Here is a 26,828-nt window from a genome sequence, read left to right on the forward strand (position 1 = left end):
CGGACAAATAAATCTTTGACATACCTATTTTGAGAGACAAGCACACATTGGTTGCCTGAAGACATTACTAAAGTTAAAAGAAAACCGACAGATGACGTTATTGCCAACACTTAAATGTAATCCTTGACAAAAAAAGAAGAAAGAGGAGTCCAAAATATTTCACCATTTCGCAACCATGCTTTGTTTTTTGTTTTGTTTTATTTTGTATATTTTGTTTGTTTTAAAATAATAAACTCATGTTTTGTTTGCGTGCATGCATGGAACTTCCGTAAAATTGTGGACAAGCTCTTTTGGGTTTCGGACAACCAATTTTTTTCAGATGGTTGTCCGAAAGCTAAGTGAATCATTATTTCTTTTTTCTCTCTTGTTCTGCAACAGGCGGCGTGTTGGTCTGACCGTGTTTTTCATGGGCGCTATATTGTACGCACTGTTCCTGGCTGTATTCTCCCACTATCTATATTGTGGTCATTATTTCATGGCAAACAACAGCAATTTTTTTAACGAGATAACACATAACTATGACGTGTTTGAGGTGAGTGAAACGGATAAAACAACGGCAATAATCGCCAGGTTCTTCCAATTTTTAGTTATCTCTGGATCCGCTGGCGCTATCCCCCACCAAGGAAGGGGGAGGGGAGGAATGGAACTAAGCCAATTTCTGCCTTTAATATGGAGGCTAAGCATTTTTCTCGAAATAGTATTGCAGTCTTTAACTTAATCAACACTATTCTCTCAAAGTGCCTAATGTTAGCGCCATTCTAAGGCAGCGGACGAGCGTGTTTTTTCAAAGCCGCAACACGCGCTTTCATGTGACTCCCAATTGTTCCACTACATCAACTAAGAGGAAAAAATGCCCCGCTCCAGACTGTATCCTTGCTATTTAGCCAAATTTTTGAGTAAGAGATCAAATGGCTCTGAGATGTTTGAAAATTCTTTCCGGGAATGCAAACGTATTCCTTAATTTCAGATTAAAAAACAACGGAAAAATTCATTTATTTTCTCAATCCAGTTCTCCCAGAGCTCAGCGGTATGGTCGGCTAATCCTGGAAATTTTCCTTTAGATTTGCAGTGAAAGCTCTTTGTATCCACAAGAAGTTATTCTGATTCTATTTTGCTGTGTTAATCTACTGTTGGAGGCTTATCAGTTATACACTGAGGTTGGCATGAGCAAACATTTTTATTTCCGTAAACCTACTAAATTGTACATGTATGGTATTTCTAGGTTAAAGGTTCTACCACCTTACCCTTATCCTACACTTCCAGGGTGGGGTAGGTACCGCTCGATAAGTTACGCGGTCTGAAATTGGTGAGGATTTCTCTGTTCAATTCCCGAATTCAAGGTTGTGGTTGTTTTCCAGATCTTTTTCTTGTGTTTCACTGAGAGAACGAAATTACACAAAAACAGAGCCTATACATGCTCCCCCTCCCCCCCCCCCCTTCGCCCCGTCTTATAAACGGTTACCCTTTGGTTTTTTTGTATGTTTGTTTGTTTGTTTGTCTTTTTGTTTGTTTGTTTGTTTATTTGTTTGTCTGTCTGTTTGTTTGTCTACTATTATTTTAAAGTTATTTTCTTGTTATATTTTCAGCGCTGGATGTATTTTGACCTGACTAATTTCCTGGAAGTGTCGACCTACGTGACAACACTGATCACCGTTCTGCCAGCAAACGCCAGCATTGACAATCAACGACAGTGGGCGTTCGGAATCATAGCACTGTTGCTAGCCTTCGTTGCTATGCTTCTGCAATTGCAACTGTAATTAAGAAATAGAAAACATGTTCTCCGTGTTTCTATCGATTTATAGAAACACGAGTGGAAGTTTGGGCGAACGAGACATGTTGTGGGAACACGAGCCGCAGGCGAGTGTTTCCACAGCTTTTTCGAGTTCTCCCAAGCTTTCACGAGTGTTTCTAAAACTCGATAGAAACACGGAGAACATGTTTTCTATTTCTTTTAGAAAACACCGCGCCGAAAGAAGGAAAAACAACTTGTTAACTTTGATAATCAAAGTGTAAATTCTCTTTGTTCGCGCCATCATTACGTCAACAGCTTGTGCTAGTTCTGTGTTTCTATCGAGTTTTAGTAGAATTCTACTAGTATACTAATGCAAATGCTGCAATCTGATTAGCTGAGCTACTCGTATACTATCAGCCATTAGAACGCAGTAGCTATCGGTCGTCCACGAAATGCGACGTTTTTATCGTTTTTCGGAAGTTTTGGAAGAAAGTTTAGATGTAAATGGATAATTAAATTCCTGAGAAGACTAAAAGAAGGACATAAACGAATTCTTGACTTTAAAAACCTAAAATTATTGAAAAAGCGGAGCGCGCGCGTGAACAACTGCAAATTTACCAAGGACAATTCATTACGTGCGAATTTGTTAAAGATTAAAGTTCAATAATGCGTCGAAAAATATTTGGAAACCATTACTTCCGTTAATTTTAGTTAGAATTCTACTAGAACAATTAGACTGATTATTCGCTCTCGATTTCTATGAGGCGATAGTTGATTCGGCCTTCGGCCTCATCAACTATCACCTCATAGAAATCTCGAGCTCATAATCTAATTGTTAAATAGAAACATGATTTTTAACCAATCAGCGCGCGTATCTTCTTAGGACTGTTTTCTAAGTGATATTATTATATGGCTAGTTCCGTGAGCGGGCAAGATGAATCAAATCCTGCACTGTGATTGGCTACCCTAGCGGGCAAGATGGAGCTATCTTGCCCGCTCGGGACTACCCGCTGTGTCCCGCAAGAAAAATTTCCCCAAAAGCCATACAATAAATCCTTTATTGACCAAGCTTATTCGGTCAAGATGGCTGGATATTGGCCTTTTTCTTTTCTTTGCGAGTTTATGGATCTCGACTTCCTCTCGGCCCATAAACAGACGCAAAAAAAGGAGGTTGGCCGATATCCAGCCATCTGGACTTCACACTTGGTCAATAACCCATGTATCTGCAGTTAGGTTGATAATAAATCGTCTCAGATCGAGGACGGCCCTTGTTGACGCTAGTGTTGTAACGAAATAGAGCACTTAAGTGAGAAGATAGCATACCTAGAAAGAGAATGTTTTTAGCTTATCATACCAAAACTGGAAAGAGAAGATCGGGAGTTATAGACAAAGCATTCAAAAATGACGATTCATACAACTACAAATTTGTGCTGCGTAATCTGTACAACAAAAGCGCGTTCATACTTACCAGTGAAGATCTTTCCAAGACGCAAAGCCGCAAATTTGCGGACCCGCTTTCTTTCGTATTTGCCAGATTTCTTCAATAGAGAGCGAAGAATTGCATTTCCACGCATTCATTTTAAAAAATCTTCACTGTACTTGGTTTCTATCTTTCAGGCTCTTCTGTTCAGGGATCTATGTGACGATGCTGTTTGAAGTCCTAAAATCCGTTTTCAAGGTGATCATATTTGAACTCAAGACACATTTTTCAATCGTAAAGTGTCGAGAATCTCCATAGATACAAGCAAATAGCGTCTGATTCGTATTAAGCCTAGTTTTTGTCGTCGTTGCTCTTCATTAACATGGAAAAAATGTTTCAGCTGAGTTACAACATAAGGGATGAATACCTTTTCATCTATTTGATAGTTCAGAGTTTCAGCCATAGAACCAGAACAGTATCCACTTGTTCCCATAGAGTGACCGGACCGAATGGTATATGAACAATTTTCCAGGCCCTTACGTGTATTTTTCGGCGGGTCACAAGAGGATGAGAACGCACAGGGACTAGTAAAGCTATATAGTATTATTAAAAATTGGATCATTAGATAATGCAATGCAAGAGTTTTCATTGGCTTAGTCATCATGGCATTTGAAGGGTTATACCATGCTCTCTACAAATATCGAAACGGTAAACGTAATTTTTGAGGGCGTTTTTATTTTTATTTTGTTTTAGTTTTCTATATTTTGGGGGCGTCTGCTACAAATTAAACAATTACTCCACTCACGCTTGTTCAGGTTATGAGATTATGTGATTAGAACCAACTCGGCGCTACACGCCTCGTTCGCTCTCTATCATCTCATATCCAACGCGCTCTCGTGGAATAATTGTTAAACTTACTGCAGCTGTTATTTGTTTCTTCTTCAGGTTATTGTCGTGTTTTCCATGCTTGTCGTTGCTTACGGGTTAATCTTCTTTCTGCTCTTGGGAGATGAGGTGAGAAACTATTGCTTAATATTTTCAGAGATAGAGTCAGCGAGTTGAAAAGTAAAAGTTTCTAAAAGACAACATACAATGATCTTTTAAAAATTGTTTGTGTTCGATTGTCTTGTAAAAATTTGGTCAACTCGGGAAATTTTTTTGGGAGAGTGATTCACATCTCTCCCCACCCCCCAGAAAATATTCCCTGTACGCCTAGCCCAATTCCCTCTCCATTTGGGCATTTTATCAGACATGTTACCCCCGTCCATGCCATATAGGCAAAGTCGATGAGCACACCTACAAATAAATTGCAACAGTAACGCTAACTGTCAGCAGAGAAGAATTTTTAATAATCTTGTTTGATTTTCAGCTGTCGTACACGTCTCCATACATGTCTATACTCAAGGTATTCGACATGATGGCTGGAGGAGTGGAATTCAATCATTACTTTGTCGAGAAAAAGCTCGCAATGCCGGAACTTGCTCGTTTCATCTGTTTCACATTCATTCTTATAATGTCCATCTCCCTTATGAATCTGCTGGTGAGTAAATATCCCGTAAAGTGCTGCTTCTATAGCACTGTTGATCGAAATTCGGTTTTCATTCATTGACTATTAATTAAGCTTTGGAACATCATAATAAATCGAATTCATTTCATTTTAAACCAGTAGGGGACTGTAACCGGAGGGGCTTATAAGTGGGGAGGGCTTATGGACAGTGACAGACTGTCCACTTTTCACGCAATTTTGTCACTGTTATTGTTCTTTCTTTCTTTGTGTTTTTTTCTTGGTTTGTTTTCCTTCTGTCTGCTCGTTTGCCTGTATGTTCTTTTCTTTTAATTATTATGAATTGTTTGCTTTTTCATGCTCGTTCATTTTAATTTAAATAAGGACGATTTATATAATAATTCACAAAACATCTGGGCCGGGTTGTTCAAAAGCCGGTTAACGCTAACCCAGGATTAAAAGTTAACCGAAGTATTCAGAGAATTTCTCTTGTACAAAAATTTTTTTCACTGCTCATCTTTTGTGTACTTTGTGATTATTCAAACTCAAAACAGAAGACCAAAAAACCTCACCGCAAAGTTACAAAACTCAAATCAAAATTCGGGCTTGCTAATCCTGAGTTAGCTTAATCGCTGGGCTTTGAAAACAACCGGTCAGTTCTCCAGTACGGCTTGACTTTGACTCGGGCTTACACTTACCATTGTTTTAGCGAGCTCTTTAAAAACCAGCTCTTAACTGAGCGCTTGCATCGGTGTCGGCGCGCATTTTATAATTTCTCGTATTCTTTTCATTCTTTTTTGCCTTTATAGATTGGCTTGGCTGTTGGAGACATTGAGGCAGTGAGAAAGAACGCTGAGTTAAAACGCCTTAAAACTCAGGTAAAAAAAAAAAAAACAGCAGCAGTCTTGCTTAGTTTGCAGTACTGTAATTAAATTAGCCCTCAATCGAGGTAGGATAAATTCAGATACTACGACAAATTACCAGATATGGGTCGAACAAGCTAGTTCCATAACATACATGTAACAGGCGCGAGTGTATCCTGGGAGGATATCGACCGATGTCTGAGTTCGGGGAGAACTCGATATTCTCCCTGTAAACAGCCCGGAGCAAGCTTGGTTAATTAGTAGTAATTTAGAATCATAAGACTGATTAAGTTCAGGAAAAATTCCACGATCATGACCAGGAAGATACCTTAAACTCCAACGGCGCAATTCTGATTGAAAGCCGATTTAGAGAACGCGTGCTCAAGTCTGTCGTGAAGGAAAAATTGTTGGAAGAAATATTGAGGCATACGCATAAGCTTAATTTTACAGAACCTCAAGCCAAAAAAACTACAGGAAAGCCTAATACAGTACTTGGTCCAATGCTTAGAAAATCTGGACCGGCGAAAAGGCAATCCACATGATTGGTTGATTTTAGTTCCTGGTCGCTCAGCTGTGTAATAACGAATTGCGCGACTGACTTTCCTCTCAACAGATAGAATCACTTTGTCAGTTTGAAGACAGGACACCATTTTGCATAAGAGAGCGTTTTTATGCCCCTAAAGTGGTTCTTTATCCAAACTCAGGTTCCATGTCATTCATAAGGAGAATAACGGTAAGATCTGCTAACATCACACTCTCACACGAATACGTTTTCGAAAGCAAAATTTAAAGCACAATTTTAATTATTATAATAAAATCCCACTTTAAAGCCCTGCGCTTATATAACTTCATAACGGGTTTTGGGTGGGATCATAAACGGGGGGGGGGCTTATATCCAGGGGGACTTACAATCGGAGTAAAAAAAATGTTTCGGAAAGACGACGAGATAAAACCTATCTGAGAAACGAATTAAAAAAGCCTACAGATAACATTATTGTTCACGTCCCCAATGCGTTAGCGCAAGTTCTTTGTCCGTTCTTAAAAGACGGGATACTGACAAGCATGACGGGTGAAATTACCGGGGAAGCAAGGAAGGCACCGGAGGGCACTTAGGTTATTGGAGGTGGAATTGAATTAGCATGTGTGTATTACATTTACGGGAGCAAGAAACACAAAGCGCAAGTGAGGAAAGGAATACGGAAGGCTCAGAGTTCATTTTAGGCAGGCTACAAAACATCTGCGTGCACGGAAAACTGCCGGATTGTAGCTAGCTGTTTGCTCTGTTATCGTACTCCAAAACATTGTCGTTGAACAGTTGCGTTGTAAATGAACAGTGGAACAAAACTCATAGCGTTGTTACATGTGCATGAAGATTTGTTTCTTTTTTTGATGTTTGTAAAGGAAGGCACTTATACATTAGATGGGCTTATATCTGGGAGGGGCTTCATCATATCGGGAATAATATCTTTGTTAGCAAATAGATAGGCTTATATCCAGGGGGGCGTATAAGCGGGGGGGAGCTTAAAAGTGGGATTTTACGGTATATAGCTAGCTCCGTTAGCGGGAAAGATGAACCGAATCCTGCGCTGTGATTGGCTACCCACTCGAGATTACAGACTGTGTCCTGCATACAAATATTGTTCTTTTTCCATATAATAAATCCTTTATTGCCCAAGCGTCAGGATAAGATGTCTGGATATTGGCCTCGATCTTCTCTTATGTGTTTATGGACCTCGACTCCATCTCAATCCATAAACACGCAAAGAAAGAACTTGACCAATATCCAGCTATCTTGGCCTCATGCTTGGTCAATAACCCATATGTACTTTCCATCCACATGATCACTGTTAAATGATAACTGACTAAAACTGTGTTGCTGAATGTGTAACAACAAGAGGGTAACAAGTTATGATTTTTTTTGTTTTTTTGTTTTTTTGTTTGTTTTTTTTTTTTTTGTTCCTCGCCAGTGGTACCTGGGGCTGGTAGATAATGCTCCATGTCGGTTACTAAAAAATATTAACTCCGCTGAAGACAAGATGACGCAGCTTCATGAACAACTAAAGACTCACCAAGATAGGTGAGTCAGCTAACAAATAGAAGCCAGTATTTCTTTTAAAAGAGCTCAGTCACGGTATTTTGGGTTATTTTGGCCAAGTAGAAAATTAACTTAAAATTGAAGGAAACCTCAAAATTGTTATTTACTAAGATAGAAAAACACCACAAAGAAGCAAGTATGCTAAAGGATGGAGAAGATTAACACGGATTAAATCAACGAACTGGAAAAATTTTAATTCATCAGGTTCAAAACGAAATGAATCATCACTGCGACTGTGTTTGGATACATGATCTTAATTAGCATAGATTTCTACGATTTTATTTCGCCGTTTTCTCTTTAGTTTTAATTCCGATTGAAAAGATATATCAAACGTTCAAGACAGTGTTTGACCACATTTCCAAACACCTCGAATTTCGTCAAAAATACTCCGCTACGCGACGTATTTTCAACCCTCCTCGCGGTGTTTGGAAATGTGGTCAAACACTATCTTTCGTGTTTGATCTATTACAACCTCTTATTTAATCCGTGACTTCACTAAGAAAACCGACGCATAACGATGTAAAGGGGCTTTGCTGAGATTTCTCTCAAAGCCTGAGCGGAAGGTGCTGTGTATTATTTATTATTTAGGAATTTCTATCTTACCCTTTCACAGCATCATGGCGTTAAGAACAGAAATGTGGTCTCAAAGAACAATACTCGAGAACATCTCAAGACAGTTTGGAGCGCACTCTCCAGTCAGTACCAGAACTGACCTCCTGGATGACTTCTAAGACATACTCAGCATTTAACAGCAATTGATTCAGCCAGGCTCGATGTCAATTTACAGGATTACATCGAAAGACGTCTTAACAATTTCCCGTGTCCGTATTACTCGACCTTAAAACAATGATTATAAACCAAAAGTCAATTTAAGCTCGGCTCTTGCCAAAAATGCGCTGCTACATGAACCGCGTGTACATATATGCTCGCATTATCGCTTCAAGTTATTTCAGGTAATGTGTACAGTTATAAACCAGTAGGGTCGCTATAGAACTTACAGTAGCTAATACAGTAGACGCTACAGTACACGATAAAGTAAATGACGTGTAATAGGAAATGTGGTCAGAAGTAATGTAAATGGCTGGTTAGGAGCATTGATCAATTTATTAATGTTTACTCTTAAAAACTAAGATCTATGTTATATCTCCTTAAGAGAATCTTGAAGTACGTTGTATTCATGTCTATCACAAGGTTAAACTTCCACAAGGCACAAATAAAATCAAACCTAGCACTGCACAGACAGATAAGAATTTGTAGAGCTGAGTATTTAAAAGTAGTTTATCTTAGGTTCTCATTCACGTGAAATACTTCTATGCTGTAAGCAAACCATTTATCAACTCTCTTGCACGCAGCGTGTGTGTCCGGCCCTCCCGAGGTATCAACACCCTTGGTTCAATTATTCTACGAGCGCGCGTTGGATGGATATGGGACCTGTTGTACAAACTGGCGTCACTGAGTTCCGGTTAGGCTCCAGTACGGGTAACTTGTTCGGGTCCCCAAACGTGCTTTAGGGTCAGAGTCCTTTGCACCACGCTGAATCAGATTTAAATTGGAAGGACTGACCCGGTGAACGTGAAATATCACGGAAGATGAGTGAGTAAAAAAAAAATAATAAGGACCCAAAGTTGACAGACTGATTGAGATTCTCACCACGTGGCAACGCAAAAATGAAATAAATTCGCTGATAAGGTTGTCATAATGATTTCTTTAATAAAAACATCCATAATCTAAGCATGCTCTATAGTCATTATTGATTGCAGAATTCTACGATGGCGTCACCGCACTGCAGGCACCAAAATTCTCCATTTTTCATTTCTCCTTCATATTTCGAAGCTTTTCCCAATTTTTGTAAAAACTCATATTCATACTTCATAGAATACTAAAAATACTCGAATTGTCCTCTATATCATTATTTTCGATCCTAGAGGTACATGTATAGTATACTATTTAAAAACTTCTCCGTGTTTGGCAACTGTACAATAAATTATACATAGCGTAACTATATATAAAAAATAAATACATGTCATATGATTTATCGTGGATCATCAACGAAACTATTAAGTTGTTGTTGGTTTGGACTCAACTCCAAGAAAGTTCTGCTATCTTTCGTTTTATGAACAGCACTACCTTGATTTTGGATTTCCATCACTTAGTAGCGTCTCTTTTCCGCAAGTTCCTGTTAGTGCGAGGGCAGAACTCTCGAGGCAGTCCCTCTCTTCTATCATATTTCTGAACGACTCAAAGGTAGCCTCTGTAGGCATTTGTTTGATTCGTAACGTAATCTTTCCTTGACAAGTATCGTAGTGTAGCAAGTCACAAGAATGCTACAATGTGTATCATTTGAAACAGATGGTAGTTTTCCCTTCAGAATAACAATTGAATAAATACGGTTGACTTTTCTCTCTCCTTCTCTCTCTTGCCCTGGAAATGACGAACGACATTTCACACTGATGACGTGTCACGATGAAGCTGATAGGCTAATTATAGCACACGATTTTTCACAACCGACTCGAATCAGTGAGCTTCGTTGTGCTAAATTCTGAAATATCTCGCACGGTCTCGGAGACAGAAGTAAGTTAGCAACAAGAGAAAGTATTTGCGCAGGCGAGACATCGCAAAGACACAGATGTTGTTTTCCCGCTCTGATTGCCGTGAAGATGTCAATCATAACGAACCAAAAGACACTGGCTCTGATCTTGCACCAAAAGCGTGATTTACTCCACCATAAACGACAACTGCGAAGCGTTTCCTGAAGCGGACTCGGCCATGGTGAGGAAGCTGTCTGATCTTTTGAGTGCGGGTAATGGCGGCAGAGCTCCCTGTCGGACTGTCATCCAGACTGGCTCACTTGATGATCGACCCGCCTTGTGCATCATACGTGGAGTCACCGGCATGTTCTTAGGAAGCTCGTACTCTTTAGTGTCCTGTCGACAAAAGTTAACGAAAACGAGTGAATTATTTCGTGTATTGTATCTATGCCTTAGTCTGAAGAGGACACAAATTAACAACCGTTATAATATAACACTTTTCACAAGAGGAGTTTGAATGGCTCAATCAATCAATCAATCAATCAATCAGCCTTTATTCAAACACGAAATCGTATCTTATTTTCACAGTCTTCACAGAAGTAGTGTGAATTTACACTAGAGTATAATAACTAGACAACTACTAAACTAAGAAAAACAAATTTGATAAAAATGTAACTGATAAGTTCTCTTAAGTTTATAATGTGTTAAAAGTAACTTTTCTCTGCAATGAAGTTCTCTAATCGTTCTTTGGAGAAAAAAAAGCAACTTTTGGAAGTGATAACTATTTTGCGCTGGAGTTAACAAATTAACCCTGGGTGACTTGGGCTTACAGGCATATGGAGGGCTTGGAAAGGAGAGCAAGTGTTGCCCAATCCTGCTCCATTTGTTAACTTCCGGTCCACATTGCCCACGTGATCTCTTCGTGACTGCCTCGTCTCCATGCGCCGTCTGAAGTCCTTGTTGTAATGATCCCCGAGAATAGACTGGAGACAAATTAATAAAAGCACTTCGTTTAAGCTAATGTAAGACGGTACAGAATAATTAAACGCGGAATTTAAAGAAAGAACATTTTAGAGCCTGGAACAAGTAAAGTATATGACCTGATTACAACAATCAATATAAATTAATGCAAGACGTTTTAACAGCAATTGATAACGAAAGTCAAAACGGCAGCGATAGCAATCCCCACACCCCCCCCCCCCCACCCCCCCAGAAGAAAACTCCCATATGAAAAGGTCGGGGATGCTCGTGGGAAAATTTGAATTAAACCCGCCCGCGCAAGCAAACTGGACTCGAGAAACCTGCGGAAATTGAGTCTAAAAATGGAAATGATATTACTATTTCTTCAAGTGCACCCTTAAAGATACTTTGACAGTCAAAAATGGTGGCTTTCCGTCATCAACACCCTAAGTGAGACTAGAATCCTTTTTTTTTCCTCTAAGGGGAGACGACGGGCATCCCTGATATTTTCAAATGGGACTCTTCCATGGGAGCAATGCACATGATATGCAAGAGAGTGCGTGTGATGCTGTCAGCACTACATGTTCATTATCTGCTCAATAATGAAAATGCAAGCAGGAAGCCAATGATGTCATATTATGAAAACGTATGCTAGTAAACACACACTTACCCAGGTCTGTGAATTTTTGTTTGATTTTTCCAGCACTAGGCTGGTCATGGACCTGTAGTACTCATTCCTCCTCCATGAGTACGGATCTTCTTCAGCTCCATCTTCACCTGGCCGTCCAACTTCAATAGCCGGCAGAAAATTCCTCTCACGAGGAGTTGTCGGTGTACTAGAGAGCACAAACAATAGAACTTTGTAATTTTGTTGATTGTAAAATACAGCTAGTATTACTAACAGTGTTCTCGTTTGAAGAGGGAAAAAAAATCATCTTAACAACAGAAAAATAAAATAACTTTATCGACCACTACCCCAGTGGGGTTTTTAGGGCCAATGTAAATAAACAGTGAAACAAACAATGGAAGAGAAAACATGAAAATGTCCGGTCCAAAAGCAATGTTTGTTATCTACCTGACAAATAATCGTCACATTCTTTATGAAGTAAATACATATGTTACTCACAGCCCTAATAGCCGGGAAGCAAGAAATCTGCGGCAACTAGGGGAATGATAGACCGTTTTAGAAATGAGGTAAACCACCCACCGCTAACAAGGTGCGGGAAAACATCAACTGTGAGAAAAGCACTGGATTATTGCATTGTCACCCGTGACCAGTACGCATTTATTATGAGCAGGTCATGACTGTTTCTTTGTTTGTTCTTTGTTTACCTAGCTTTCCAGACAAAAATGCAGATATAACATCAAATGTACTCACCTTGTGCTTAACCGGGGTATTTCCAATGTTGGTGGACTGGGACTTAGTTGCGTTGGACTGGCAGTGGGAGGAGAGGGTGGGTTGGAACTTGTTCCGCTCATCTCGCTAAGATGACGAGTTCTTTTTTCCACACTACCGTTGTCTAGAGCGCAACGAAAAAGAAATGTTAGTATACTTGGTAGCCCTAGTTACACTAAGCATCAATGGAGTGGAATGTGAAAACACTACTGTAGAAACGAAGGAGAAATGATGAACTAATAAAACGTTGATGGAAAGTCGATCAACTACAGACAATCGCAACTCGCTCGCTGCCGTCTTGTCCTTTCAAAAGAAGTCAATTAAGATGGCAGATTGCTAAGGGCTTAGACACAGCAGACACTATCATTTTGGGGTAATTAGATTACAACGTACCTTTTTCGTTTTCTTTTCTTTCATTACTAGTATGTCTAAACAAAAAAAGAAATAAAATAAAACTCACAATGTAACTACGAAGACCAATTTTCTATGCTTCAGGCAGGTAAAACCTTAATATTGTAGATTAGAGCAGTTTTCAATTGAGTTTCGTAAAACCAAAACCAAACCGATTTTTTACCAATTAGACTACTCAGCCAATCTTGAGCCGTAGTAAATCCAAAACCAAAGTAATTGTCTGATTACTTTCGACACCTAACTGAACATGTTATTGCTTTAATCGGTGACATAATTTTAGCTACATTTCAGGTTTGTCTTACCTTGTGACTCTGTACGAGCTTGGATCATCAATGTTCCACAATCGTTTCTGTGTGATACAAAAAATGGTTAGCATTTGCTTGTGAACACGTTATTTAGGGTGTCATCAGCAGTTTACCATGAAATCCTTTGAAAGCACCACTCCACTAACCTGCCCGAACATTCCAATAAACTGGCCGTTCAGGGTCCAGAGCCTTGCTGTGCAGTCCTCAGAAGCAGACAGCAATAAGGCGCCTTGATCACGTGGTAAGTACTCCACACTGACCACAGAGCCCTGGTGCGCATGCCAGCCAGAGAGTACTGGAGGTTTGCCTTCTGGGTTCTCATCTGTGTTGACCGCGCCTTGAGTTCTCGACCAAACCTGAAAGAAGACACAGCCATGAAGATAATATTAAGTCGCCGTTTCTTGGCTAATCTAATTCACGTTATCTGTACAAGCGATGAAGTCAAAACATTCACATGGTTACTTCAAAATATTAACTCTTTTATTGGTGGTAAATGTTGAAAAGCTAAAACGAGGTATGAGAAAGACTTCAATCGGTCAGTGCGTGAGACAAGCTACTTGGAAACATTGCCATCAACACAACACGATTATTTCTTTACATAAACGATTTCTCATGACTTGGTGTTAAGTTAATACACAGTAAACTACATGTACCTGAGCAATGATGGTTTCTGCTCTTGAAATGCAGTAGGAGCTGATGTCCCATACAGAGATGTTCCCATTAGAGTCTCCAGTAATCAACATATCGTTACTAGGGTCTGTTGCTAGGGCGCACACACAGCTGTCTTCGTCATCTGCAGCCCGATATCTCCCTAAGTAACCAAACACAAAACAATCATGGGTTTACAATGAGGGCGATAATATCTGGACTAAGGAAAGGCTCTGTACAAGCATATTCAGTATCACTATGGCTTACTACTCAAGAGTAATTGCCATACTGTTAGAAATCAAAGTACGAAAATGAAAATGTAGGAAATACATTCCAGTTGAAATTCATTCGAAAATAGCCCAAAGAAAATACGCCCACTGATTGGTTTAAAATCGTGTTTCTATTTAACAATTAGATTATGAGCTCGAGATTTCGACATTAGCCTATCTGCTCGTGTTTCCCCAGCATTTCTCTCTCGATGGAGACACCGTACATGTTAAATTGCTACAGAGTCGAAACAGAATATCTCGCTCGTTAGCCAGTCAAAATAATAAGAGATTCTTTGAACCATGCGCGATTCTGTAAGAAGCGTAACAGCACGTGATGTTCAATTACATACCCATGGGTCTATTCGCACCGTACAAACACCAAAACTCCAGAGTACCAGCCTCTGATGACACAAGTACAGCGCTCTCTTGAGTCTTCCACTGAGCCCTTGACGTAAGAAACAACAACTTGTCCACCGGCGCACCAGCACAGCCTTGACTACAAAAGAAGACATCAAGAGCTTCAAACACTGAAATCACTTAGTAAGGTTAAGTCTGCATTCGAGCCAAGTGGCCCATCAGGCCGGAGTGTATCGGGTTTCTGTAGCATGAAGCGACTAGGAGTATTTCTACTCCCCCTTGATGGGATGCTAGTCCGTCACAGGGTTACCCCAAGCGTTAAAGTCGCCGGTACCCATTTGTACGTCTGGGTGGAGAGAGGCACTGTGAGAGTTAAGTGTCTTATTTATTATTATTTTTTTATTTTTTTATTTTTTTTTTATTTTTTTTTTTATTTCTTTTTTTTACAGGAAGGTACGTTGACATACATGCACTTTGCCACCCCCTACCAAATTGCTGACATCTGACTGTTGTTACTTTTCAATCTTTTCAGTTCACCAAAAACAAATTAAAGCAAGCACAACTGATTGCCATTCGATTCCACCTCTCCCACATAAATTTGTCTTTAACTGGTCAAGAATTGAGTAACTGAGTAACAACAGCAACACTGCCAAGTGGTCTTACCTCGCTCTTTTGCAGTGAAGGAGTCCCAGCTTCTTAATCTTGGCTTTTCTATACCAAGAATAGAAATACATTGTTAATGAACCAAGATGAAAAAATGAGAAATAAGCAAAATATATCAACACAAAAGGAATTATCAGACAATAATGACAAAAACGGAACTTCAGCGTACAACAAACTTCCCGAGCCTTTCTTCAGTCTTCGCATCATCTTTTCTCGGTCCAGACTCCAGAGAATGATGTCACCGTCAAAACTGGCCGTGGCTAGGTAGTTTGGAGGACAGAAAGCAGCAGTCAAGATGTCATCCTGCAAAAAAAAAAAAACGATTTTAGTCAGTTCAGGACAAGATAGAAATCCGCCAAAAATCGTCAACTGTCTGCCGACTAGCCATTTCAGCCTGTACACACGACTGCCTCTTGACGCCACATAGGCCATCCTCTGTTTCAAAAGGAGTTTTCGGGCGAAACCGTTCATATGAAAAAGTATTCCGCCCACGCGTTTATTCTCATGCAAATCAAACTCATTTTCAAAATGCATATGACAGATTTTGCACGAGGAGGAAGATTTTATCCGCCTGGTTTGACCACCTGGAGGAAAGTTTTTCTTAGGCCTCGTCCACACTTCGCTGGAGGAATTTGAAAACGCAACTTTATTTCTTCGGTTAGGCCTTCCGTCCACACTAATCCGTCACGAAAATGGAGTTTTTGAGAAACGCTCATCAAACCGGAGAAATTTGAAAACGCCGGCTTTTAATTTTCGTGTGGATGGAACGCATTTTGAAAACGGAGCTTTTCGAAAACGATCGCTTCACGATAATCACGTGATTTCCCTGTCCGAGTTTTCCTCAAACACAAATCCAAAATGACCGGTGATTGTTGCGTTTCTTAAATTCCTCCAGCGTAGTGTGGAGGAAAACATTTGATGCGTTTTCACAGTGAAACCTCCGTTTTCAAATTCCTCCATCGTAGTGTGGACGGGGTCCTATAAAGGAGTTCAGCTCACAAAGGTTTGCCTTGTGAAAACCAACTGTCCTCCTGCTGCAAACGCTGATAAGACCACTGAATTTATGGTGCGTGCAGACCAACACTGAGAAGTTTACCTCTGCTTGCTCGTACACCGCGGTTGCAAGGCCGTGAGTCCTACAAGCGGCGTCCCATTGCACAGTTTTGCGTTGACAAGAAATGTTGTATTGACCAAATCACGAATGCGATGATCGCCGCACTTATCAACCGTTGTACATTTTTCCCGCTATTTTAGCTGCAGTGGTCACAGCTTTTTCCCGCGCTGTCCACTAGTAGATGTTTAAATTCGAGGTCAGCGGGTTTTGTTTTCACACGGACCAATAGACTTGGTTACTGCAATCTAGATTTAACTCGGGTCATTACAAAACTGTTCTAATACAGAGTGCCACTTTTTAATGCTAACATTTAGATGTACTTGGAAGTTACCTGATGCAATTGTCCTCCTTTCCAACCCGCATTTGGTCTGAGACAGAATGTCTGAGAGCAAAAAGTAGAAAGGTCAACACTCAATGGGTATTTTTATATGGCAGCTGCGCACCAGTCAGGAGGGTTCTGTTACGGCATTTGCAACAAAGCCGTTTGGTTACAAGCATCATTTTCTCGTTGTATTTTACACAAAGGGGAGTTTAATCAAACCACGACGATAACGGCAACAAGAACGTCACCAAACGAAAGATTTAATAAGCAGAACAACGGCTGTGCACGTGCGTTATAAATCCTTCTATATTTCTTAGCCGTCCTCTGCAAAACAACAACGTGAAATGACCAAATTCTGGATATTTTGCAGAAAGTGAGCCAAGACGGCTAATTTTTCGTATTTTCTCCTAGAGTCGATCGCTGGCATTACACATTTAATTTGAGTAGGTTTTTAGACCGACATCTGGAGAACTGAAAAGATCTAGATACGTAATTCCGAAATTCAAAGATAAAATATAAATCCCTTTTTTACTAGGCGTCGCCGTCGTCACTACTTAAGGTCCCTAAAACTCCAAATAATGGATACTGTTGCGCACCTGAATGTCATCGTAATAGACGAGGATTTTACGATTCCATCCCACTGTTATTATTTTACTCTTCTCAGGTAATGAAATGATTCCGGTCACTTCATTTTCTCCTAAAGGATCAAGCTTGTTAAGCAAATGGCCATTGCTAGCATTCCAAACCTGCGTATCAAAAAATAAGGCGACAGAAACAGTAAGCAAAATAATCAAAAGATATCGCTACAATCCCTTTAGCAGTTACATTTACTCAAACTCGTGTAGCTGGTGTATTTACTTGTGGTCGTATAAGCGGGCGAAACAAGTTCCGTTTCTGGCAACTCTTCGTTGCAATGCCCTAGGACTTTACGATTCTTATTACCCAATCAAAAAAGAGCACGACCACTGGCGAGTGCTGCGAACACGCAAGCATGACGCAGTGAGACTATTTCATGTTGCTAGGTAACCTTAGGAACGAAAACCTGGCACTACAATCAATTTTTTTGGTCTACAGATTGCAGACCATTGTATATTTTTGTTGTCAAATTGTTCTTGAACCCCATTTGATGAACGGTGACTTACATGTATGTTGCCGCTCCTGTCACCAGTCATAAGGCGACGCCCTGACGGATCCATGGTCATGCAAGATATTTCTTCCGCGCCATGAGCCTCTGCAATATGCTGCACCTTCCGGCCAGTGCTCAGGTCCCAAAATGTAATTACTGATCCCTCACAGCCAGTGATCACTTGTCCCATGCTGGGATTATACAAAGCTGCACACAAAGGCCTCCGATGGGTGGTCTTGCTGCTTTTATTAGCGCTCATAGCCACAATCTTGATTTCTGCAAGGCAGTCGTTACTACTAATAAACAAGGAGTTGATGGGCGATGTGATGAGAAGAAATGGGAAAGGACCATGTTCAGGGATTCTGTGACCAAATGGAAACCTGATGGGAATCGTCTGAAGACAGACTTGTTCTTTGATGTCCCAAGACTTCAAAACCTGCGATTCAAGATAACAATTACAAGGGAAAATCTTAACAAAGGTCTAAAAATGGAAAGTCTTAAAATGCGAGTTCGCCTGCCACAATCATGGTTAATTTAAAAGTCGATACTACACTATCTTTCATGTTTCAACAATTAGGGCACTTTTGCAACAAATTGTAGCGCTGTAGACAGCGTAACGTTCTTCCAAAATTTGCATCGCACCGCACCGCACAACGCGTCGCTTTCAGTCATTTAAACACCGTTAGACAAAATAATAAATATTCTTTTTGTGTTTCTTACTCCATCTTTGTCATAACTGAAGACCTGTTCCAGTGCCTCGTAAATAGCCAAGTCAATGATAGAAGACTGGTGTCCCTTCATAATAGCTACAGGCTTCACTGTGACGTATGGATTCCACAAGCGAACAGCATGATCCACTCCACCAGTGCAGATAACATTCAGGGTGTGACTATAGTCAAAACATTCCACGCCCTGAATGAAGAATCAATATCACAAATTATATTTTCGCCCATACTCACAAATTATATTTTCGCCCATACTAGTTAGACTTTGATTGGTTAAAACGCGTCTAGTGACCGAATATGTTCTAGCTAAAACTGGGGAATATTTGAGTGTTATTCCCCAGTTTTCAAAACTACGCTTGCCCTGAGAAGAATAACAGTTGATACATTTATAATTATTTACCTTGGTCTTATTAATTACAAAGTCTGTACAGAAAGTTATCCTTTGAGTTATTTTTCCCTCCTTTTGTGGTCCAAGTGCAAAAAATTGCTTTATAAAAAAGGGAGCAAATAAGATCCCATCGCGTTCAGCACTTTTTCTACACCAGTGGAAATTGTGTTTACCTTTGCAACTTTAAAAGTGTATGTTTTCCTTTTCTTATCATCAATATCCCTGACTACAAGTGAATCCTTTCCACTGCCGCTGCATGAGATAACAAACTCCTTCAACGGAATGTACTTTACTCTTCTGACCCAGTCAGAGTGAACTTGACCCAGGGTGTGGCATGTTACAAAACGAGAGTGACTTGACAGGTCCTACAGAAAAAGAGATCATCACTAAGAAAATACATTTTATTAACAGCAAAAATTCAACATCTAACAAAACGTGGCCTGAACATACACGAACCTCCCTTCATCAGTAAAACTGCTGACCAAAATATCTCCCTTGACTCAATAGTAAATTCACTACGCATTCCAAATTCCCCTGCAAAATTGCCAAGTCAGCCAAGGCAATTTTCGAACTACAGTGTACATACTTTAAGTAATTTTGTTCATATCTGGGTGACCTGTCCAACAGATACCTGGAGCAGTTTCATGATTGGTCAAAAACCCTCAGGGGCACTCTCTTTAGAGCAAAAATAGGGCTTGGAGTACCCTTTAAAGGTACACCACTTGTTATAGTTTTTTGGAGAGAGTGTACTCCACAGGGCTTAAAACTTTGAGTCATGCCCACAAACCCAAAATCAGTTAACTCCTTACCTGAAGATAGACCTGATGACTTCCTGAAGTTTTCTTGAACGGAGTCTCAAACAGTCCTTTGAGAGGTGTTGAGAACACAAGGAACATGATCACGCCATTGTCCATTCCAAGAAAAAGCATTGATTTTCCAGCTGGTAACTGAACGAAATAACACATCCAGTTAGTGTCACTGTTTTACACATAAATTAAGTAAGCATGTTTTTACACTGTACATCAATATTACCAGACTACACAGCATAGCATTGTCACTTGAGAAAGTTTTTGATTAAATTGACATCTTTTTGACAACTTTTTGCTGGCTTCTAATGGAACTGGCCAATCAAACATGGGAACTGTCAAGGGCAGAGGTGTCAAATTGTCAAGTTCATCATTCACACTCATGGGAATTTCAAAAGTCTCATTCTGGCAAACGTTAAAACCTGAGCAGCAAGTATCACAGTTTGATTGGCCATTTGAAGGAAGCCATCAGAAGGTGCCCTAGGAAGGTAATGGCAAGATGCATAGCACTGTAAAGCACTGTAATTCCTACTACATGCTACATGCTTATATTGAGAGCAGATAGTAGGCATTTACCTTGCCGCTGCCCAACTGATCCAGTAACAATAGCCTAAGATAACTCTCCTCTAATAACTGATACATGTAACAAAACTTAAACACACCTTTTTGTTATAATGGTAATCAAGACAAAGGACCACATTTCCAAGAGCTGCAATCAAAAACAAAACAAGTCAAAATATAAACTGAAGAGATGCCTTAACATTAAGAATCTACAGAACATCAGTTTTTCCAGGTGCCCCGTCAATTAGTGTAGAATTGTACTGGAGCGTTAAATGCCTTGACAAGGACACAGCAATGGCCACATCCATGAATTGCAAGCCTGAATTACTACGTCAGTAGTTATCGATATCTAGTATCATAGGCCCGCAGTGCATGCACAGGGTTACTGTTCATTGCCTCTTGCATCCATACATGTACCACCCTGACTACACCAATGGCACACCTGCATGTATGCTTCCAACAGTCGGCATTATAAAATCCAAAACTAATAGCCTCAGTCTCTGACATCTACAAATAAAACTGTTCTAATTAATAACAAATTAAAGCAACACTCACCACAAAGATGAAATAGTGGCGTGTAAATTGGTGTTGACATGTCATAAAAATAAATGTCCCTGTTGGTCGTAGAGAGAGCCATCTTATGCACATTTGCCATGGCAACAGCGTCTGTCACCCACATCTTAATATGACGCTTGTTAGAGTTTCGTTCAACATCAGAGCTGTTGTGCTCCATTTCAATTTTCCTTTGAAGTTCCAGTTCTGTGCTCCAGACTCCAATGATTCCTTCCTAACGAAATCAAAATAATGAAACCATTCAAGACTGCAGTATTTTGAAATTTATCCTCTGCAGGGATCAATAATTTACTTATGCAAATTTTGACTATCACAAATTCTAAATCATGCACATACATATATGGTAGTACCTTACTAACTGTGACATATCTCATCGGATTAAAGTCAGTGAGTATCTTTGTTGTCGTTTCCTAAAAACCAAAAAGAGCAGATTAAATGGAACGATGGTAATAAATTAGAAGTGCAGTTACTAAAGATGACCAAATCTAAAAAGTGTCAGCGAAGAAACATACATACACAATGTACTGTATGGTTATAGTTTAAAATCATTGCAACCAGTATTTTAATACCATGCAGAAAATGTGTATTATAGTAATTAAAACTGAATCTGGTTCAAGTTCTAAACTGATTTTACATTCAACTTTATCAATGCCACTAGTTCGTGTCTGCCTGAATCAGTAACAGAATTGGATACTTCGGCCATGTACTACATGATAGTTAATTCTAGTATTTTCATGTAGATGTACATGTAGTAGATCCTTATCACAGCCTGCTTTAAAAAATTTACTGCTACAGACAGACTGTACATGTATGTGTGTGTGTAGTGCTGACAGTACCTTGTTATAGTCTATTCTCACAATATTTGGCTTGGGAATAAATGTGTTGCTGTTCACTTTGGTGGCTTGGTCATTCTCTTCAAATTGAAGCATAAGATAAGTGCAGAATTCATCCCAGTCAACCAGGCCATCAGACGCGATATCAACCTATAGTCCACAATGTGGTGAAACAAGATCAGTAAAAAGCACTGATAAGTCAATTAAAGGGAGCCCAAGGTAGAACATGTTTTACTATGCAAAGTGGTATTCCAGCGCTGCAGCGCTCTAGAAGTGCCCGGGTGCTACAGGCTACTATTACTTTTTGCCTTTAGGAGACTGACAACACATACTTTTTTCATATCCTGTTAAGCTTAATAAGTGTTGGGCACCCAGGATGTCATGGTTTAAACAGGAGCTTTTGGGCTCCTGGTAATTTCCTTAGACCACAGGTACACTGTACCTATAAATTTCAAACAGTAAACTTACAGAAATCTAGACATGTTTAAACAAAAATTGTTCAACAGACCCAGATTGGTTACCTTCTTAAATAGCATTCCTATCTCTTTCTCAAATAACGCCACCTTTCGGCTATCCCATGTTTCAACTCCTAGTAAATCTGCCAGCATTTCATGAAATTCTTCTTGCGTCATTAACCCTGCTGAATGAAACCTGCTTTGGTCTCTGTATACTGATCCTCGTCTTGTCAGCCATTTCTTGAGAGCTGTCTTATCTGGAATGTGCGTCATAAACTTGAACATAAGGGTTTCAAGATGATGAATGTCCAACTCTTCCTCCAAGCGCAGGGGCTCCAATCCCTTGGTATTGCTGAAAAATGCACAGGTTATACTACTTAGAAGGATATGCACTATTATTGTTGTTAATTTGTTATTATCATTATTATTATTAATCATTATTATTATTAAATTACGAATAATTATTATAATAAATTATTATTATTATTAATTATTATTTATTGTTATTACTTTTTTAATAAAAATATTATATTGGAGGGTAGTTGGTTGCATCTTTGATATGCCTCAATGTGACTCTGCGATGCAGTTATGAGTTCATGATTGCCAAGTCATAATAAATTTGGCTGTGTGACCGCATGATGCAGTCCCAGGCAAAGACCCACATTTCACCCTTGCTCACCATAGAGCCTTCAGTACCTCAATGGAGCATCAGGCTAGATCACGGAGGGTTATGGACTCAAATCCTATCTGAAACTCAGATTTTTTTCCTGAGTTGATGCCATTTCTACATCATTATTATCATTATTACTATTAAGTCGCAAATAATTATAATTACTATAATTATATATTAGCAGCAGATCTAAATTTCAAAGTAAAGGGAAAGAGAGACAGTCAGAATACTGGGAACTCTGGCCTTTATTTAGATCTGTACATGCAAGTGCAGAAAATGTACAGTTCTGGGAAAATTCATCCTCTTCCCATGAAAATTCTCTCAGAGCGTCTTGAAGGCCAAAACTTTTAGTGAAAGTTGAAGCTAAACTTGGATTTCTTCAGGGAAGGGAGGGTTAAACCAAAAAAAAAAATGGAAATAGCAATTTTCTGAATGTATACGTGAACTCACATGACTTACATTTGTATCATACCCACTGGTCTGTGGGTAATTGATATAATCCTTGAAGACAGCAATAAAACCCCACATTCAAAATCTGAATGTTATATTTTGTTATTATTTATTCATTTAGAGCTGCCATTTAATTTGCTAATAAAACATTCCTGACCAGCCAACTCTCCCAGGTTTTCATTTGAGATCAGGTTATTTGACTGGATAAAACCAATTAAAACTACAAACTAATTGTGCTCAACAGCATCACTCAAGATCTATAAAATTAACTAGTATGTACAATACTTTATCAGGATCACTGTCAAAGATGAAATTTAATAGGTTTTAACAATAGCCAAGATGCAAAATGTTTTTTGTTTTTTTCGACTACACAGAGTCACAGATAAGGTAACAGTTACAAAGTGTAAAGTTTGTTTAGCCACACACAACTGTGTAATGATATTAATAGCTCCAGGGTGCATGACTACGTAAGATACAAACAATGAAGAACTGGGCAGAAATCCCAGCTGGAGTCATAAATGACTTCACTACTTGTCAAAATATAAAATGCTGAAGTAAAAAGACAATGTCTATAGAAACTACTGACTTACTTGGCACCCATGATGCTGAAGACCAAGGGTTTCAATAACAGCTTCTTTGTTTATACAAGTAATCTCATGATTAGAACACCTAAACATCCGACTATTTTCTTCTGAAGTATCTCCTGCATGCTCTCATTCATCAGAGTTTTCTACTCTTGGTGAAACTAATTTGCCATCAATTAACAGCAAAATAAAGCATTTCTAGGAGTCTTTTGCACATTTTGAAGCCTCTTACATGTAGTCATGGCAGTAACAAATATCACAAGTCACACTTGGTTGATTACAAAATTAAATTCTGTTAAAATTTGAATTGTTAATTAGATAGTTCTTGAAATCACTTTGAACAAGACAAAGAAAAACCTCATGACAAAAGAAACAAAAGATAGCTTAGGACACAAAAAAAAAACAGTGAAAACAATTGCATGATCAAACATCACCCACCAAAAGCTAAAAACAAAGGTTTTCAAGAAAGGCAATTCAAAAAAAATTCAACAATATTACACAAGCACAAGCTTTCAATTTGAATAATAAAAAAGTATAACCTCACAGTGAAATACTGAAGGTGAATTCATGAACTTTTAAATGAAATGTTCACACTGAAATAATACATTTGGTCTTGTTCGAAGGTTGTAATTAAAATTTTTAGGTTAATTATCCAGTGTTTTTTTAAATATTGAAATCTAAGAAAAACAAAAGGGAAAGATATTTATCTAATTAAATCTGGCACATTGAAGGAGGACACAATGAACGAAAGCAAATTAATATTTCATCTCCCATGTCTTTTTTGACATCTCTTTCTGTCATTTAATATTTGCGGCCTCCTTTCTACTAATATATTTACGGCAGCCAATTAGAGATTGATTACTTTTCTGATTTTCCAGAGATTATCTTTCATTAACTTTCAATCTCCTATCAACAAGAAAGCTCTTATGTACCTTCACTTTCATTTCAATATTTTCCATAAATTTACAAACTTGAAGAGATCTAGAACCTGCAAGTCTTCATAAAGTAGCTATTTATCTATTTTACCAAAAAATACCAATAGTAAAAACCACAAACTCAAAGTAATAAGAAACAAAGGTGAGTGGAAAAAAGAAATGATAAAAACTTCTTTAATACCCCCACCCACAGTTCCCAGGTCTACCCACAATTTTCTGCTTTTATTCTACGGCACATGAATTCTCTGAGTTTACATTTTCAGCAAATGTTAGTGGGTTTGTAATATGGGCAAGAGAAATGAATGCCTTTTCATTTAAAATTTATTAAAACGTTGTTAATGTGTAAGCTTAATACCTTTGTGTTAGCTTAGGCTAAAATTAAGACTGACTTACTGAGCTGCGCATTTTTTATTGATTACTTATGTAATGTGTTTAAAGTACCGACAAGAATATCCAAAAAAAATTGTTCACTTACTCGTGAGAAGAATCATTTGTGTTCACAGAACAGACGGTACGCGCAGCTGATTTCTGGAAAATAGAACGAAAGCAACGTGAAAAGCGCCGCGTGCACAAATTAAACAGCGCGCGCTAATAGCACTCCCCCCTCGAGTTGATTACCAAAACAAACACAGCAAAAAAAGCCCAGTCAATCTTAGCATCCTCGTTCAATAAGATTTCATAAAACGATGTTAAAATTCAAGCATTTGAAGAGACTTGTTCTGCAGCTGAAAATACTTGACATGCCATCGCGTGATAAGCAGATATGCAGATTAACCATTATTTATATCGACGGTCCTGTCAAGACAAAACATAAGGTCTTCCAAGCCCCTCCACGTCAAATCTTCCCCAAATGACTAAATAACAACGTTTTGTAAAGCGATGACACAAACTAACCTTTTGTTTTGACTGAATTCGCGACCAAATCACTGGTGCAAGCATCCGAACTGTTGTGGCGAAGTGAATCGATCCAGACTTTACCGAAGATGTTGCCGAAGGCAGCCGAGAGTTTCCGAACTCGTGTTCGGCTCCTGGAAGCTGGAGGAACGACATCTTGGTAGAAGCGGTTTCCTGGGTAACGGATTTCTTGTCCATGATGGAATACCTTTGTTCTCGAACCACCTTAAAATTATAAAGTCAAGTGTCGGGTAAACATCTTCTATGAAGTGGCCGCGTATACGATTTCCACTTCTAAATAAACATTGATCAGAGTCACGAATACCTAGCGGAAATAAGCGCTGCCTTGTGTTTACAAGCTTTTGATTTCTGTGTTTATATCGGGTAAAGCAATTTTTGCTCTCTCTGCTTTGGTGAACACTCTTCTCTCTAAATAGTAACCGCGGTTTAGTCTGTTAACAATGAAGTCGGATCACTTTGGCGCCTATCAACGAGGATATTGCACCATTAGACCGGTGCTCGTGCAGAGTACCTCAATTTTAGTGTATACTTGAGACGAAATATATGAAGTATTACCTTATCGTTGGCTGCTAAAAACAGTAAAGTGCTGTAAAATGCCGCCGCTGGGCCTTTCGATTGGAATGAATTATGAATGCTTCGATTCTCTGACCTCAGCTGCGACAATTTACAACTAGTTTCCCTCCAGTGGTATTCTCTGTGAATGTGTCTTCCCTCTGTTAGTCGACAGGACAAGTACCCCTGACATATTTCAATCTCCCGTCACATCTTTGGAGAGCCTCTCTCTCTGCATTGACTCAACCCGAAACAAAGGAACAGCAATTACACACAAACCGTAAGGCTGGAATAATCGTATTATGTGTGAAATGGTTGTCAATCAAGCTAAGCCGCTCTGAAAGGGTTGCCGAGGCAACGACACGGAGATCATAATTACCGTCTTAATTACCCGCTCAAAGAACCAACTGCGCTTTTGTCAAAGAGGATGACTGAAACAAAGAAGGTAAATTGAGGAATGCAAAGCAAGTTACGGACCAACGCTTCAAGACGAATACAAAACTGCCTTATATGTGGTTGGGCAGCAATCGCCAATGGCAAAGAAAAACTAGCGAAGCAAGTCAAAAAATGGACGGGAATGGAGAGACAATTTAAAAACAGGTTGCCGGATTCAACTGTCCGGATACTTCTGTTCGTTGGTTTGTTTAGCTAATCAACCCAGCCCTCGT

General features: G+C 39.2%; 2 protein-coding genes across 4 annotated transcripts in view; one reads left to right on the forward strand and one right to left on the reverse strand.

Moving 5' to 3' along the window:
• LOC145488889 (transient receptor potential cation channel subfamily A member 1-like) overlaps window positions 1–8,654 on the forward strand; it is a 77,166-nt gene extending 68,512 nt beyond the window's left edge. The window contains exons 21-30 of the mRNA XM_081467715.1: window positions 379–532; window positions 1,062–1,157; window positions 1,587–1,753; window positions 3,350–3,410; window positions 4,098–4,166; window positions 4,522–4,692; window positions 5,466–5,534; window positions 6,133–6,252; window positions 7,487–7,596; window positions 8,228–8,654. Of these exons, the coding sequence (XP_081323841.1) occupies window positions 379–532; window positions 1,062–1,157; window positions 1,587–1,753; window positions 3,350–3,410; window positions 4,098–4,166; window positions 4,522–4,692; window positions 5,466–5,534; window positions 6,133–6,252; window positions 7,487–7,596; window positions 8,228–8,345 (1,135 nt within the window). The 3' untranslated portion in view covers window positions 8,346–8,654. The remainder of the gene's footprint in view (window positions 1–378; window positions 533–1,061; window positions 1,158–1,586; window positions 1,754–3,349; window positions 3,411–4,097; window positions 4,167–4,521; window positions 4,693–5,465; window positions 5,535–6,132; window positions 6,253–7,486; window positions 7,597–8,227) is intronic.
• Window positions 8,655–9,299: 645 nt separating this feature from the next.
• Window positions 9,300–26,615, reverse strand: LOC145490832 (cilia- and flagella-associated protein 337-like). Of its 3 annotated transcripts, XM_081469930.1 has the most exons (26): window positions 26,540–26,615; window positions 26,164–26,390; window positions 25,588–25,812; window positions 25,169–25,221; window positions 22,121–22,406; window positions 21,603–21,749; window positions 21,117–21,176; window positions 20,749–20,980; window positions 20,295–20,341; window positions 19,636–19,773; window positions 19,000–19,191; window positions 18,434–18,625; window positions 17,730–18,149; window positions 17,184–17,333; window positions 16,597–16,647; window positions 15,321–15,454; window positions 15,152–15,199; window positions 14,482–14,627; window positions 13,868–14,025; window positions 13,361–13,570; window positions 13,212–13,258; window positions 12,892–12,926; window positions 12,481–12,622; window positions 11,773–11,938; window positions 10,973–11,125; window positions 9,300–10,538 (listed from the first exon to the last, which is right to left on the reverse strand). In XM_081469930.1, exons 3-26 carry the CDS (start codon window positions 25,783–25,785, stop codon window positions 10,329–10,331), a joined length of 3,615 nt encoding a protein of 1,204 aa, XP_081326056.1. In that variant the 5' UTR covers window positions 25,786–25,812; window positions 26,164–26,390; window positions 26,540–26,615; the 3' UTR covers window positions 9,300–10,328. The 3 variants fall into 3 exon arrangements, with proteins under 3 accessions (XP_081326056.1, XP_081326055.1, XP_081326057.1); XM_081469929.1 differs by having other exon boundaries at window positions 26,164–26,548; XM_081469931.1 differs by lacking the exons at window positions 25,169–25,221; window positions 25,588–25,812; window positions 26,164–26,390; window positions 26,540–26,615 and adding an exon at window positions 23,765–24,302.
• Window positions 26,616–26,828: the final 213 nt, after the last annotated feature.

The sequence above is a fragment of the Orbicella franksi genome, chromosome 6 (assembly GCF_964199315.1).
Source record: "Orbicella franksi chromosome 6, jaOrbFran1.1, whole genome shotgun sequence".
NCBI lineage: Eukaryota > Metazoa > Cnidaria > Anthozoa > Scleractinia > Merulinidae > Orbicella > Orbicella franksi.